The sequence below is a fragment of the Haliotis asinina genome, chromosome 9 (genome assembly GCF_037392515.1).
Source record: "Haliotis asinina isolate JCU_RB_2024 chromosome 9, JCU_Hal_asi_v2, whole genome shotgun sequence".
NCBI lineage: Eukaryota > Metazoa > Mollusca > Gastropoda > Lepetellida > Haliotidae > Haliotis > Haliotis asinina.
The window spans coordinates 64,479,856-64,496,571 of NC_090288.1; the positions used below are offsets into that span (position 1 = coordinate 64,479,856).

Below are 16,716 nucleotides of genomic sequence, written 5' to 3' on the forward strand. Positions count from 1 at the left end.
ACCAACAGTCAAACCACACAGAGGGGAGGCAACTCTGAAGTATTACCTTAAAGGCGTGCCGCTAGAACACTATTACCGTGATACGAAATGTGACCATTAATAACTATCACTCAAAACTCAATAACAACTATTGCTTAACCATTAAGAATACAAATTACAGAACATAGACTCTTGTAGCAATGTAAATGATGATGATGATGATGATCACCCCCTGGTACTGTGGCTATGTTCCGAACTGGAAACGTCATCGCCGATTGTTACTGTGTCTGTTCTGATGGCTGTGCTGGACCACAAGAAGGTCGGTGTCTAAACACACGGACTTGTTTCATCATACAACATGGTTCTGAGGTGAAAGCTAGGATGTGATGCTCCGGACATTCAAAGGGTGATGAGAGATGGGTACTCAAGTTTGTTATGTCTGGACATGTTCATCACAGCGTTTGCAGACGCTGTTTGCGGAGAAAGACAACCCATAGTCGACGTGATCTTCTCCCACACCTCAAAAGAGTAATAAATAACAGCATAGTTTATGGTCTGTGAACAATGGATGCTTAGTAAACGCTTTGCAGTTTACGGCGCAAGAACGAAGAGAATGAATGATTGATTGATTGATTGAATGGATGAATGAAGGCAGGAAAGAAGGGAGGAATGAAGGAAGACATTACCTTGTCAGTGGCAACGACAATAGAAACATACATATGACAAAGAAACTTGCTACACGGCCGCTTTTTCCTCTAAATCCTCTCTTATTAGCTTTTATCTTACCTGCAACGTTGACCTTGACACTGAGACAGTCGAACATGCAGCCTTGCGTTTCATTATTCAGCCACAATGCGAGGACGTCAGTCACTCACTAGTTTCTCTTAGTAGTGGTGACAATACAATACACCTTTACATCCCATGGTCCTGTACTTAGCATGTTGGAAGTATGAGGAAAGCATAGATTCTGAGTTGACAGTGCCCTGTTATCACCTCTGCGGGAATAAGGAACTCCCTCTCTACATTTCACAGCTGGAGGCCAGAAATTGTCATCTTGTAAACCTTGTCGGCTGCGCTGTTATCTATGTTGATAGCGTACGAAGGGCTCGAACCCTCCTAGGTGTCTCAGTTGTCTAACAGGGGAGAAATGTACATCTCGTCTTTAGCATATTCAGTAACTGCACCACGATAATATCAAACGACATTTTAGCTTCAATATTAAATAAAACAAGTTTTGTTCTCCTGTATCAAGGTGAAGCAACTTAAATTACTTGTCCAATTCGTTGGCAAAACTCACAGTAGCGTTGGTTGTCTATCGTTCTGACTGATGACATGGAATGTCAAGGTTCACACTCTGTCTCAGGGTAGCTAATCCCACCTCACCACCACCCCACCCCCAGCCCCGTTTGTTATCACAGTGTCACTGTCTTCGGTCTTGAACCTCACATGGTCTTGGCTGAATGTGGTAGGTGTCCAGATTCGCGGAGTGCACATCATACTGCTTCACCGCTTCTGACTGTATCATGGATTACATTCAGTACAGCTCTCTTGTTAACACAGCTGAACTTATGTACACGTCATTCATCTTTCTTGAAATAATGTCAATATTCATTTTGACTTCGTTTCTAAATAGATCAATTTGTACATCCTCGTCTCTCATCTGGAGTGCAAGAGCCGTTGAGCAGCTTTAACTTAATACTCTGCATTCTTTTTATGTCACTCATTGCACAGACCAGTTCATTACCGACAGGTTCAAGAGCGGGAGATATTTTCTTATCGTTTGTTATCACTAACGCTAGCCACTACTGCATACTGTGGTTGGTCATGCATCTATCAGTTAACCACACCCTGCTTGAGCAACATGTCTCGCTAGTGTCTGGAGACACACGCCTCGTTATGTAACCATATAACAGGTATGTATCACTGTCTTCTCAACAACACTTGAGAGCTCTCTCTCTCTCTCTCTCTCTCTCTCTCTCTCTCTGTATTGTCTAAATCATATACCTTGATGGTACATCATCGCATCTCTCCTTAGCTACATCATATGGACTGTCGAAACGTTAGCTTTCAAAATTTCAAAAACACTCGGTCACACTGACCCACCTCGAAGATAATTGTAGACGATAATATCACTACAATATACAGTGGAGATTCAAGACTGATTTTTCACCTCCACGACAGATAGATCATCAGGTGAATTCATAACCTGAGTGACGTATACAACTAAATGTATACAATCCACCCAGTGTCGTTTGACAGATCATAAACACGTTTTTCTGAGGTATTATTTTTTACTCTATCCTTGTGTCCGTCCAACTGTTTAAGCAAATTCGTCTTTTCTGGAGCTGAACGTAGAAACTGTCACATATTTCTCCACTAAACTTTGCGCATAGATAGTTCTGATGATGAACTGGCGCCATTAGGCAGTTTGGATATCTGAGTAAACTGATATTTGCGTTCTTATTATTTCTAAGGCTGGAATCTGTTTACTATCCAGTCTAGGGTAGACAATCCAGTGATCAACAGCATGAACATCGATCTTAGTAATTTGGATACGATTACATGAGTCATGAAGGTCATAAATGTGTTCATGTATAGAGTATTAAAGTATGCAATTATAGAATGGTAGATAAAGCGTACCAATACGGGCTAGCGGAACGGACATTCTCTGTGTCCTAGTGTCCTGTGGGAGTGGCCGACGTCCTCTTCCTCACATACACATACGAATGTGTCGGACACCGCATTCATCTCCAACAGTCTTTGAAGATAAAAATATGAAACTGGAGTATCACTCAGTGTGACATGACTGTCTTGAGGTTAACTCTATGGACGAGGCGTGAGGACTGACCACCATGTCACGGTAACAGCACTGGGACGACAGATGGACTACAAACAACACTCATCTTTCTTCAGGCTATTATCACCGTTAGTACTGCTAATTTATGTTGATGTGGACAAGTAAATGTATTTGTTTGCATAATTTGGTTCGATTCACCTACTATCTAAAGTCACTCATTCTTGCCGTATACGGGTGGCGGGGTAACCTAGTGGCTAAAACGTTAACCAGCTCGTCACGCCGAAGACTCAGGTTCGATTCCCCATATGAGTACCATGTGTGATTTCTGGTATTAACTAGGTTAAGCGCTTTAGTTCCTGTGACGCTGTCAGAATCATACAATATATGTGCTTGGTTTGTTCCATGTAGAACATTATGCCATTGTTCAGAACCCTTTGAAACATGTTGTGGTAATTAGGAAGATCGGTGCTCGTGATATCGATCACTGGGAGTATTTGATTATTTACAGACCACAGTCAGACAGGGTGCATATTGGCGAGTGTGGCGGCAGACAGAGACATACCTTACTCCATTGAATCATAAGGTTATCACTCTTTAGAATAGAACTTTAAATGATAAAATGCGATCAAGGGTAAACAAACTATTCGCACAACAACTAATCTTGAATAGGAGATTAATTTTGTGCTGATAAAGGCATCAGGGCTAGGTGACGGCAGTGCTGAAAGGGATCGACAATGCTTTGTGTAATAGACGTTCAAGAAGTATTAATACCCTGTCAGTAAGTAAGTCGTCGTTATGTACAAAGAGAGAGCTGTATGGCTGTGACACCACGCTTTACGACAAATTTATGCAAAGACAAATTGCTGTACTCACAGGAGATGAACCCGGAAACTTGTCGCGTCGTCCGCTGAGCCAATTAATCTGCACCCAGGGAGGATTTCCTATTTCCTGGTGTTGCAGGGAAGGACAGATCTAACAAACATGCATGCATTTGTGGATCTTATTAAGCTGAGTTAAGATATTCGAATGATCTATGTAACCTGCTTTTTCACAGAGAAGACACGTGTAACGGATGCAATGAAGGGTAGACTGTTGTTGTTGGTGATCCTGGCTTGTGTTGTGGTGGTGCTAGTCATCGTGACTCACTACCAGGTGAGTACATTTACGATCTGTATGGGAGGGGGGCGGAAACATGAGTAACACCTGCAGCATGTAGTGATTGCTTATCATATGTAAGATCTCTTAACAAATCAGCACTTTGGAAAATGTTTAAGTATACAAGTGAGATAGGTGAGCAAAACTACCACGCCCAGTCCATCACCACTGGGGAGACTCATGACTGCCGGTTGCACTGATGAACAAAAGGCTTGGTCCCAAGTTAAAGGTCACATGCAACCAAAACATCAAACATAATTAAAACAGAATTATCACGCATTCATGACATATAATGTACATTGCTGCTCGCTAAAAAAACCAAATAAACATAATTATCAGTGTACAATCGCGATTCAAAAGTGCAATATTTTGTACTTGGGCTTACTTCCCTCGAAACGAAGACCTTGGGAGACCGAACCCAGTCATAGCGGGGGGTGTGCACTCAAGTGTAGCGACGGCTTCCGATTGGCTGATTCATTTGCTGATATGCCGAGGGCTCATTGTGTGTACAGAAGTTTGATGGGCATTCTAGAAGTATGCCGAATCACAGGAAAGTAAGATTCTTTATGGATAACAACTTTTTTGTGTACTTGATGCGTCGTTTCAGTATTGATTCATATATCGTTGTCAAACAAAATCATATACACCAGAAGAAACTGTTATCCATACAGAAAGTATAGAGAGATGTTGGGTTTTGTAAACAAATGATCTCTGAATCTGCGTTCGATCCAATCAACAATCATCTCAGTAGAGATGGTAAACTACTGCGTGGCTGGAAACTATTATTCGTCCAAGTACAACGCAGGACTTGAAACCGACAAGAGTTTGCGCCAGTTTCCGTCAGATCCAGTCATCCGAGAAAAATGGATGTAGTTTGTTTGCAACCCACAGACATAAAAACGTGTCACGTGTGAAAGTATCAAACCTGCCTGATTACATAATGTGGCAGAGACGGGACTTGGGTGCACGAGCCATAAATCAATTTATTTTGTTTATAGCGTATAGCCTGATAGGTGTTAAAGGGGCACTGATGCGGAGCGAATAATGTTTCTCTCCAACGGTCTAATTACGAAACCAAACTGCAGATTGGTCAGCGCCCGCTCTCTCAACCGTGACGGACAAATGGACTGGGCTCCGGTCCATATTAGCAGAATTTCTTCCCCTAAACAGTCAGGAGGCCGGATGCCCATCATATGCCATTATTTAAAATTAACAAAATAACAAAGTAACAAAATATCCCAGCAGTGTAGTTTTTTTTCGGATAGTATAGTGACTGATCCAATTTGGTCCTATTTCAGTGTTTTTTACATCGATACAAGTATTTAATCATGTTATGTGAAAATATGATGTCTACAGGCACGTAGCAAGCCTTTTGTTTCAGTACGAAAGATTGCAAAGCTTTATATTTAGATAGTTTTGAGGGTTGGCCCAGCTGTCATAGCAAACATCATATGTAAATTTTGGTAGCTGCGATCCCGGTCTATTATCTATGATAATAAAAACACACACTTGATTTATCTGAATTCGTAAACTAACAACAATGACTTTACCATTGGTAGAGAAATCCGAAAATTTCCTTACGTAAAAAAACTGATTACACCTATTTACCCAAGTACAAAGCAAATGCCTGTGCGCATTTCTTATGTAACGAAGTTCCATTGGTATCCCCAAAACAGTTTCGGCCCATACGTGTTTTCAGACTGCATGCGACACAGAGATTACATCTTCCTTGCTGTAACTCGCGTTTGATGGTGTAAACCTACACGTGTTATTTGTCATCATCCTCTTGATGGTCCGTTAATGAATTTATAACAGGTATAATTAGTATTAGTGGTAACACCACTCAGGTTACTCAACAAAGGTTCCCATTGTACTAATCTATACTGACTACACCCTGTCGTAAAGTGCGAGTGTAGAAACAACATCCTCCCTTCAAAGAATTAACCACCATTGCGTTGATTGGTTGACTGCCCATTATTTTTAACTAAATTACTTAGAATGGTGGACATCATTCAATTAGTTGCCAGGTGTGAGAGGTTTATCAGGTTTTCACCACTGTGGAAGATGTGAAACGATGTGTTACTTTTTCGCAAATTAGCCTGTTGTAATAAAGACGACACGGAACAGGATTATTTACCAGCTGCGGATTTTTATCTGGATATTGATGGGTACATTCTTGAACAAGGTAGTAGCCTGACATTGTTGCTATAAAATTAGTCTGTTTTACATTTATTATTTGCATTTGGTTTTAATTTATTTGTTGTAGCATTCAGCAGAATCTATATGACAGAAAACACACACTAGATCGCGTATGTGTGTGAAATAGGATCCACATTGGCAATCTATACAATGTTTAAATGTTGCTGTCATGTTAGAAATTTACTATAAGTATAAGCAGATCGTGTGTTCTTTTATTAATTTTCAAAATCATACAAATATGACAATAAACTAATTAGGGTTATGAGACAAAATATAGAGACGTACATTGGCTTCATTATTTTACCGTCCTAATAGTTTTTTACCATTTCTTCCACTGACAGATGATTACCCTTCAAAGTGTTTCATTTGTTTTCATAATACGTTGTAATGCCTTAGTTGATCTGTCTATAATTAAACTCTCAATTGCGCATACAGACTACGCAGCAGAAGTCACGAGCCAGTCACGAATTCTGGGATATCATCCGGGTAATCACGGGAAAAAAACAATAACAAACGTTTACACCAGTCCACGGAAATTGCTCCGCATCAGTGCCCTTTAAGTTCAAATTGCATGTGGTCAGTGACTGTAACTGTGTATTGCATATTGTCTGCAGCAGACAGGTAGGCAGGCATATAGGTGTCAATAAACCACATATTTCTCAGAGGCTGCTTCCCACAATCAACAAGTGTTTTTATGTAACGAGTAGATTATTTGCTCGCAACCAAGATTAGACTACCGCTCTCGACCTCATATTCAGAACATGCATACTGTTTCAAGCTCCGCGAACCTATTCACTGCACATGCGTTATGGGCGCAGCGCGACACAGTTGTGGGAAAACACTTATCCCCCCACGCTGGGGTTGACCTCCGTTTTCGCGATTTCTCCGATTTTATAGGTTGAACTGGCATTTTTGGTGATCTGTTTCGGTGAGTGCATGTCGAAAGGTATCGGAAACTACAAAGTTGTGTTTTACGTTGCACGTGACCTTAAAACTTGCTGCGATCGCCCTGGTTATCACGGACTGTATCACAGACGACATGGAACCGCGAATTTTGAGTTTCATTTTGCTAACAAAGGTTTTTTTTAATTACGCAAAGAAAGATACGGTGTATTTCAGGTGAACATTCATGAAGATGGAGTCATGACATATATGGTACCAGTACCTGGCCACGTCAGCGACAACACGCCCCTCGGAGAACTTCGTCGACAAGGGGAGGCAAGTGCTCCGTCATCTGCTGTCCTACACATGGATGCCTTGCACTAAAATGTGATGACAATGTAGTATTTCAAATATGTGGGGTTGATTCGGTAATCTGGTATTGATATACATGTACATACACCTAACAGACCCACCCAGTGTATGATGGACGTCCAGCCTGTGTGAGGGAGGTGGGGTGGGGTGGGGTGTCAAGACTCCCAGGGTTAATTTATCAATAGGTTTACCAGCATCACAAACTGGATATGTGATAAATTTCCAGACTCTGTCAGGGGGTGTCCAGACTCTGGCAGGGGGGTGTCCAGACTCTCTCAGAGGGTGTCCAGACTCGCAGGGTTAATGTTGCCATAGCTCTACCAACATTACAGCCAGAATGTGGATATTTGACACGGATGACATTCATTCCAGATTATCCTGCCGAATATAGATGCCATGAGTAACATGTCCGCAACCGCAGCCCATCTTACCTACCACAGGTGTGTTGATGAGTGAGTGAGTGAGTTCAGTTTGAGCCTTTGTCACATCACTGACAGCTTCATTTTTGTGCAAAGTGTCATGCAATTCTGTTCGAGTATCGGGGAACACGCAACAACAAGTATGAGGACAAAGATACTGTAAGAGGTGAGTGTTGGAGGTTGGTGAGGTTCCCCTGATTCCCCTGTGTACAGTGGCACATTGTTAATGTGGACCAGTCCAGGTGCATGTTATAGCCTCTGTGTACATGACCATCTCTCCACTCTATACTGACAAGAATATGCGTGCACATATCGGAATCGCTTTCGAAAGTGTTTTGTCAATATGCTGTCAGTTATCCTTATTCATGTGAATACGCCATCGGCCCATGATACAAACTTATACATTAGCAGCCTTCAGGCTGCAGTGACAACGATTGCTAGCACAGAAGATGAACATGACAAGATCACATCAGTCGTTTGAATTTACACAAGGCTGGATGGATGAAAACATCGACAGGGATTAACCGATTAGCAGTGCATGTCAAGAAAGAAACGGTCGTCATTTTCCACCTAGTTCCAGGAACACATTTCACATAATCTTCAGTCTTTTGGTTTATTTGTATATCTGCACGTTTATATACAGTATACATTCAGTTGGTATGAACTACACCTTACTTAGGCTGAAGCTGAATTTCTTGATAGTTATACAATGGAGATATGGTTCAACACTCAAAATAGATTTAAATTGAGAATATGGATATGTTTTAGAGTCGTTAGACAGCGAGGAATGTCATTTCTGTAAATATATGTTTTTGAGCAGTAGATGTGAGTTCAGAAATAAGGATTACCTATTAGGAACAGATTGATTGGTTGGAGGTACACAGTTCAACACCCGAATTGGCCACATACAGCATGGTTGGGGGTACACAGTTCAACATCCGAATTGGCCACATACAGCATGGTTGGGGGTACACAGTTCAACACCCGAATTGACCACATACAACATGGTTGGGGTACACAGTTCAACACCCGAATTGGCCACATACAGCATGGTTGGGGATACACAGTTCAACACCCGAATTGGCCACATACAACATGGTGGGGGTACACAGTTCAATACCCGAATTGGCCACATACAACATGGTTGGGGTACACAGTTCAACACCCGAATTGGCCACATACAACACGGTTGGGGGTACACAGTTCAACACCCGAATTGACCACATACAACATGGTTGGGGTACACAGTTCAACACCCGAATTGGCCACATACAACATGGTTGGGGTACACAGTTCAACACCCGAATTGGCCACATACAACATGATGGGGGTACACAGTTCAACACCCGAATTGGCCACATACAACATGGTTGGGGTACACAGTTCAACACCCGAATTGGCCACATACAGTTCAACAACCGAATTGGCCACATACAACATGGTGGGGGGTACACAGTTCAACACCCGAATTGGCCACATACAACATGGTTGGGGTACACAGTTCAACACCCGAATTGGCCACATACAACATGGTTGGAGGTACACAGTTCAACACCCGAATTGGCCACATACAACATGGTTGGGGTACACAGTTCAACACCCGAATTGGCCACATACAACATGGTGGGAGGTACACAGTTCAACACCCGAATTGGCCACATACAACATGGTTGGGGTACACAGTTCAACACAGAGTACATATTCATACGCAAAGGCATGAAGTGTTTCAACAGATGAATTACAATCACAGTCTGGACAAAGCAAAATATGCACTACTTTGGTGTCAAAACGTCTGAGGAAAATATCACATTTCATGTCAAGAATATGTCTGCAACAACGTCTTGCCAGAAAGAGAGAAGGAGAGGGCCTACACTGAGGAAACAACAGATTTCACTTTAGCCAATACTGGGTCTTGCAAGCTGGTCTAAACGGGTCACATGTCACTGTCCTTCCTGGACCGAGGTTGACCTACCCCTGACAAAAGTAAAATCCTAATGAAATCTATATATAATAGGACTGCTAAACCAAATAACAGATTTGTTTCAGCACATCCAGCTGTGGACACACGTGACAATTATTACATTGTTTGTTGCGCAGTTACCTTGACAACATAGATACAAAGTGCTCCCGGAAGCTGCGAATGGGGAATCTGGGAGATGGAGGCTGGGAAATATGTGACGACAGGACATATCGCCCAGTAAAGCCCTGCATTGTGTATTCGTTTGGGTGAGTAACTGGTGTAACTCGTGAGGATCTATGCAGTCTAGGAAGACACTAGTCACTGTCTTATTGTGTGAAGAACTGACAGGCACCAGTATGTGCTACCTAACAGAACTCCTTAACGCGCCCTGTTTAACGTTTTGCTGATGTCCTTAACATTCCTCTCGTAGATCTTGTGAGTGTTTCCGGGGGATGGTCTTGTATGAGTGTTTCCAGGGGGTGGTCATGTATGAGTGTTTCCGGGGGATGGTCTGGTATGAGTGTTTCCAGGGGTGGTCTTGTATGAGTGTTTCCGGGGGGTGGTCTTGTATGAATGTTTCCGGGGGGTGGTCTTGTATGAGTGTTTCCGGGGGGTGGTCTTGTATGAATGTTTCCGGGGGGTGGTCTTGTATGAATGTTTCCGGGGGGTGGTCATGTATGAGTGTTTCCGGGGGGTGGTCTTGTATGAGTGTTTCCGTGGGTGGTCTTGTATGAGTGTTTCCAGGGGGTGGTCTTGTATGAGTGTTTCCAGGGGGTGGCCTTGTATGAGTGTTTCCAGGGGGTGGCCTTGTATGAGTGTTTCCAGGGGGTGGCCTTGTATGAGTGTTTCCGGGGGGTGGTCTTGTATGAGTGTTTCCAGGGGGTGGTCTTGTATGAGTGTTTCCAGGGGGTGGTCTTGTATGAATGTTTCCGGGGGGTGGTCTTGTATGAGTGTTTCCGGGGGGTGGTCTTGTATGAGTTTTTCCAGGGGGTGGTCTTGTATGAGTGTTTCCAGGGGGTGGTCTTGTATGAGTGTTTCCAGGGACCCGCTCCCCAAAGCGATCATAGCGCTAAGATGATCATGATTCCGATAAGATGATCATGACTCCGATACGATGACTTTCAGGAACGGGGCCCTGTAATTTGTATTATTTGGATTCTTACTGAATTGGCGTGTCTAATCTCAATATCGTTGTGTTTTAACTTGACCATGAATTGGAGAACGAATGTCACAAACTTGGGTTTGATATCGATATAGAAGCTAGAGAACGATCATCGTCAGACTGATGAATATTGGTCTTCCTTTTATGCAGAGACATACATAAGGTATCTCCCGAATTGGGATACACAGTTTAACACAGTATAGTATTTATTTTCTTTCACAGAATCAACCACGATTTTTCTTTCGACGATGACACAGCGAGGAACTACGAGTGTGACGTATTTTCGTTTGACCCCAGGTCTGGCCCTGATTGTGATCAAATATCAGGTTTTACATAAGAGTCCCGCACGGCGGAGTGGTATGATATCAGTCTGAATCCGCTGGTCACTGGCTCAAATCCCCTGATTTGGAATTGGTGGTGGGTTCATGAATGTGTGGCTCGGATTTATCCGTCAACATGAATCAGCTGCTAAAAATTACTCATATACTTGCCAAGCAAGGGTTCACAGCAAACATGGCATCTGAATACAATTCACCCTACTGCTAGTACTCTCACCCATACAGCAGATATTGCAACTGAATACAATTCAACTCTCACTTCTACTGGAGGATGAATTGCATCTAAATAGAAACCATAATACAATTCAACTCTCACTTCTACTGGAGGATGAATTGCATCTAAATAGAAACCATATTCTACTGCATACAATTTACAAACCTTGATAACAGGTACAAATACAAACCACCCTGTTCTTGAAATGTAATTCGGCTTTGAATGAGCACGAATATGGTATTTATTTCAGCATGAAGACAAACAGCTACCAGAGATCAGAACGTGTGCGCTTCTTAAATATTGGAATAGGTGGAGAGAACACAGTGAATGAACAGAATTGGGAGATGCACACCTTGGGTAGACTGAAGGATATGCTCAATCACACAGAGGTATGTACACCTTGGTATACTGAAAGATGTACTCAGTCATACGGAGATATCAACAGTGGCTCAGTGGGCTAGGCGGCCGTCTTTGTCTCCTGGCGATTATGGGCCTGCCTTTGAGCGTGTGGGTTTAATCACGGATGGAACTCGACCCAACACAGTGCTAGAATCTTTACATTTCTCAGAAACAGTAACCCCAAACATAACATATTGTACATGGTATTTTGCATTCATACCCCGTGATCTGTCTGATCTAGTACTGCTTCTTGTGGAGTTAAGATTATTTTTCTCTGTATTGAAATAAGTTTCCCTGAAACTATGTTCATTTGTTAAGTTATTTATCTGCTCTAAAGTCGAGTGTTACGCCAGGTGACGTCAGAAAGCTTTATACAACCGACAAAAGGTCAAAGAGGCTGTATACCTCACTCAATACTGAAAACACTTTTTCATTTTCAGAAAGTCATCGATGTTCTTAAAATGGACGTTGAACGAGGTGAGTGGCCATCTCTGCCGGAAATGTTGGCGTCCCAGAGTCTGTCGTCAGTCCGACAGCTGCTTGTTGAGTACCATGGCCAATGCACAGACCGTGATCAGTGCATACGGAGGCTGAAGGTGTTAAAAGATGTGCAGGATTTAGGATTCAGGAAGTTTTATGTCCACAAAAATCCCGTATGCCAAATTGAACCGACTGTATTTCCTGTCGTCCGCACACAATGTTACGAAGTTCACTACGTAAATACACGTCTAGAAGTGCAGTGACATTGTCGATCGTGAGGGTTTACGTTCATTAGTTAGACATCCCATTAGTTAGACAGCCCAATAGCTAGACATCTCAACTGCCAAATACTAGTCTAGGGATTATTAGGGCCACACCCATACATAAAGAAGAAGTCGAATGCTAATACATCAACCATATCTCCTTTAATCAATGGTAAAACCAATCCTGTTGCACGGTTGTGAAATTTGGAGATGTGTCAGTTTAAAACAAACTGAAAATGTACATATATGTTTTATAAAAAAATTATCACCTGTAAAGTAATATACCATTCTGCATATACTATATGGCGATGTGAAGTCCGAATGTTTACTTTTAGGTGTATATTGTTTACAAACCATTCATCTAAGTTATCTTCGATCATTTGTTCTGTTGTATATTCTTCATAATAAAGGTATTCACACCTGTAGCTGGATTTCAGGTACAGAGAATATTTTAGGACAATGGTTTGAAATATATATGGATTTCACAGTCTCCAATGTCATCTTTCCGGATGACAAATACAGCTCATTCAATATTAAAAGCCACTGCTATTCAAATCTGGAGCTGACCCGTGAAGGTCCCGGGGTAGAATGGGTATTCAGCAATCAATGCTTGCCATAAAGGCGACTATGTGCTTCGTAGGAGGCGACTAACGGGATTGGGTGGTCAGGCTCGCTGACTTGGTTGACACATGCCATCGGTTCCCAAATGCGCAGATCGATGCTCATGTTGTTGATCACTGGATTGTCTGATCCAGACTCAATTATTTACAGACCGCCGCCATATAGCTGAAATATTGCTGAGTGCGGCGTAAACCTAAACTCACTCACTCACTCACTCACTCACTCAAATCTGGAGCTCACAGTTTCCAAAAATTAAAAACCAAATCAAACACACTCTCTTTTGAAGTGTGAATTTGAATTATTTAACGTCCCTTTCCTCGATAATGATGCATGAATGATGTGGATGCACATATTTTAGAAAAGAAAAAGTTATGTGTATATCAGTTTCCTTTATGAAAGTATAACAGTTGCAAAATGTGTACATTTCTACCTAAAATTATTCAGATATTTCTCACCGAAGTCAAAGTTATATTTCGTACATGTTGTTAAAGTATTCACGTTGTAGGAGACTTGTTATCGGCAACTTGCGTAACTGACAGCTGTCCATGTTACTGGCATCGCCCCGTGCCGCTAAAAGCCTGATTGAGTATACACTCCGGTGTTTGTAGTGACCACTCCGACAACAACTTAATGGTCAAATATTCACGCCAGTACGCGCTGTAAAATTAGCAGAGGGTTCAGCTATATAAGCACCAGGGTTTGAAACATACATCAGTCTGAACCTGGAACCCTTATGTTTGTGAGTGAGTGAGTTAATATTTAACGTCACATCGGCAATATTGCAGCCATATCGTGACGAGAACGATTAATTATAAAAATACAAATGAATTAATAGCACACACGTTGTAAAAACCTGTCAAGGAAGGACAGTAAAACTAACTAGGATATCACAGAGTAGACTGTAAAACTAGTGATTAGACCTAAACCAATGCATCTATAGAGGTCAATACAATATAAAAATGAGCTATAGGTTGCCAACAACTGAATGTAGATCACCGTACTAAGGACCATGGGGACTTACAGTACATTTGCTTCCTGCATGGACCCTAGCTGGATTTACATCATCCCTTCAGCTGTTAGCAATTTAGACAAATTTGGCCATACAGTAAAAGAACACTTATTCTACGAGTAAAAACCTGGAAAACTTAAATTTACTTCAGATGTTTTGGGACTTAAGTACTCTCTCAGGAGGACAATTATTTTGTAATACTTCAACCCCACTTTGAGGGTACAGTCACTAACAATTTGAGTTACTAATTTAATCTTCCAATTACAAAATCTTTATCTATTTACAATTCAATTAAGAAATCTAATTCCTTTAAAAATGAAATAATTAAACGAGGACTAATATTGCTAAAAGGATCTTTCATAGTTCGTGAATTAAAATACTGATCCCTTGTGATGGAATAATCAACACAGTCAAGCAGGATATGCTTGACTGTGATTCTTTCATCACAAGGGATACAAAACGGAGGATCCTCATCTTTAATCAAATACTTATGTGTATATCTTGTATGGCCAACACAACATCGTCGTAAAATAATCTCTTCAAATCTGGACTGACAGACCAAGTAGGTGTAACCAATATACGGTTTTATTTCATGTAATTTATTTATACTTATCCCACTTCTTCTGCATCAGATCACGGCTGTAAGTTCTAATGCAAGCTTTGCAATCAGAGTATGGAATAAGAAGTGGTGTCACAGATTTGTTGAGCGCTGCTTTGGCAGCAAGATCGGCCGTTGTATTACCAGAAATGCCTACGTGACTGAGTAACCAACAGGAGCAACAGAAGCAGCAAGAAATGGCTTAATTCTGAGTCCAAGTGTCGGAACCATTGAAGACTTTTTGTAATACAAATCCCCATAAAGAGGATTAAAGACACAATTAAATGCAGGATTAGACTCATTAGAAGTTAATTTTGTAATCTATTTCAAAGATGGTTTTATACGGCGTTGTTTGAGAGGAGGCTCATCAGCTTCGACGTAAAGACTGTCGATAGGAGAGGTTCTAAAAAAACCAAGACAAAGTCATAGGCCTTGGTGATGGACAGAATCAAGTAGTTTTAGGTTGCTTTGACCAGCTCCACCATATACGATGGAGCCGTAATCAAGTTTAGATCGCACGAGTGATCTATATAAGTGAAGGAGGGTAGTCTGATCCCCTCCCCATTTTGAATTAGAAGCAACCTTTATTAAATCGAGTGCCCTCAAGCATTTGGCTTTTAGGGATTTAATATGCAGCAAAAGGTCAAATGTGAATCGAAAATAAGTCCCAAGATCTTAGCCTCCTTGACAACTTTGATAGGGGTTCCACTTAGAAATAGTTCTGGGTCTTTATGGAGTTTATATTTACGGCAGAAATGTATATAACTGGTTTTTAAAGCCATTTTCAAGACACCATTTATCTATTTTCTTTAAACACAGCTGTAGTTGCCGTTCAATAGTGTGCATATTTTTCCCACGACAAGAAACATTAAAGTCATCCAAGAATAGTGATTGATCGATTGAATCGGTTACAACCTTTGATAAACTGTTAATCATGATGCTAAATAAAGTCACAGACAACATACTACCTTGTGGGACACCCTGATCCTGAGTGTAATGGTCAGACAGGGTAGAACCGGCGCGGACTTGAAATTGTCTGTCATTTAAAAAGTTAGCTATAAATTGAGGCAAACGACTCCGCAAACCGAAGTTATGTAAGTCCCTTAAAGTGCCATGTTTTCAGGTAGTGTCATATGCTTTTTCAAAATCAAAAAAGATAGACATGGCGTGTTGTTCAAACGCACTAAGTGATCAACTGTACTTCTGGTTTTTACGGAAACCACATTGTATATCTGTTATAAGGTTATTGGTTTCCAAGTACCAAACAAGTCGATTATTTATCCATGGTCTTGCAAAGACAGCTAGTTAGTGAAATCGGTCGATAATTGGACGGATCCGTATGAACACGTCCAGGTTTAGGTATCGGCACTACTATGGCGTCACGCCATGAAAAGGGAAATTTCCCTGACGTCCAAATACCATCAAAAATATGTAACAGCGTCTCTAAACAGGATTCTGGTAAGTGCTTCAGTAGCTGATAATGTATGTTATCAGCTCCTGTAGCATTATTGCGAGCTTGATCAAGAGCAGTATGAAGTTCGCGAATAGAAAATAGTTCGTTATAGTCTTCATAATCTGAAATTAACAGATGTCTTTTCTAGCTTCTTTTGATGATTTTGGAATTCAGGTGCATAATTTGCTGAGGAAGAATGTTTAGTCAGCTTCTCATCAAGTTTATATCCAATATCTGATTTAGTAGTCAATAATGTGTCGTCGTCTTTAAGCTGGTGAATGCTGGCTTTAGATCCCTTACCTCTAATTTTCTGGATCATGTTCCATACCTTTGACATTGGCGTGCGTCAAGATTGGCGTTCATTTAAATCATGGTTTTCGTGTGTGGGGATTTGTAGAGGATTTAGGAATACATTC

The 16,716-nt window shown here is 41.4% G+C and overlaps 1 protein-coding gene across 1 annotated transcript; it reads left to right on the forward strand.

Moving 5' to 3' along the window:
• The first annotated feature begins 1,829 nt into the window (after positions 1-1,829).
• On the forward strand, positions 1,830-13,079 carry LOC137296599 (probable methyltransferase-like protein 24). Its single transcript, XM_067828412.1, has 8 exons — positions 1,830-1,892; positions 3,831-3,928; positions 7,250-7,348; positions 7,757-7,824; positions 9,901-10,029; positions 11,148-11,222; positions 11,728-11,866; positions 12,317-13,079. Exons 2-8 carry the CDS (start codon positions 3,854-3,856, stop codon positions 12,617-12,619), a joined length of 888 nt encoding a protein of 295 aa, XP_067684513.1. The 5' UTR covers positions 1,830-1,892; positions 3,831-3,853; the 3' UTR covers positions 12,620-13,079.
• Positions 13,080-16,716: the final 3,637 nt, after the last annotated feature.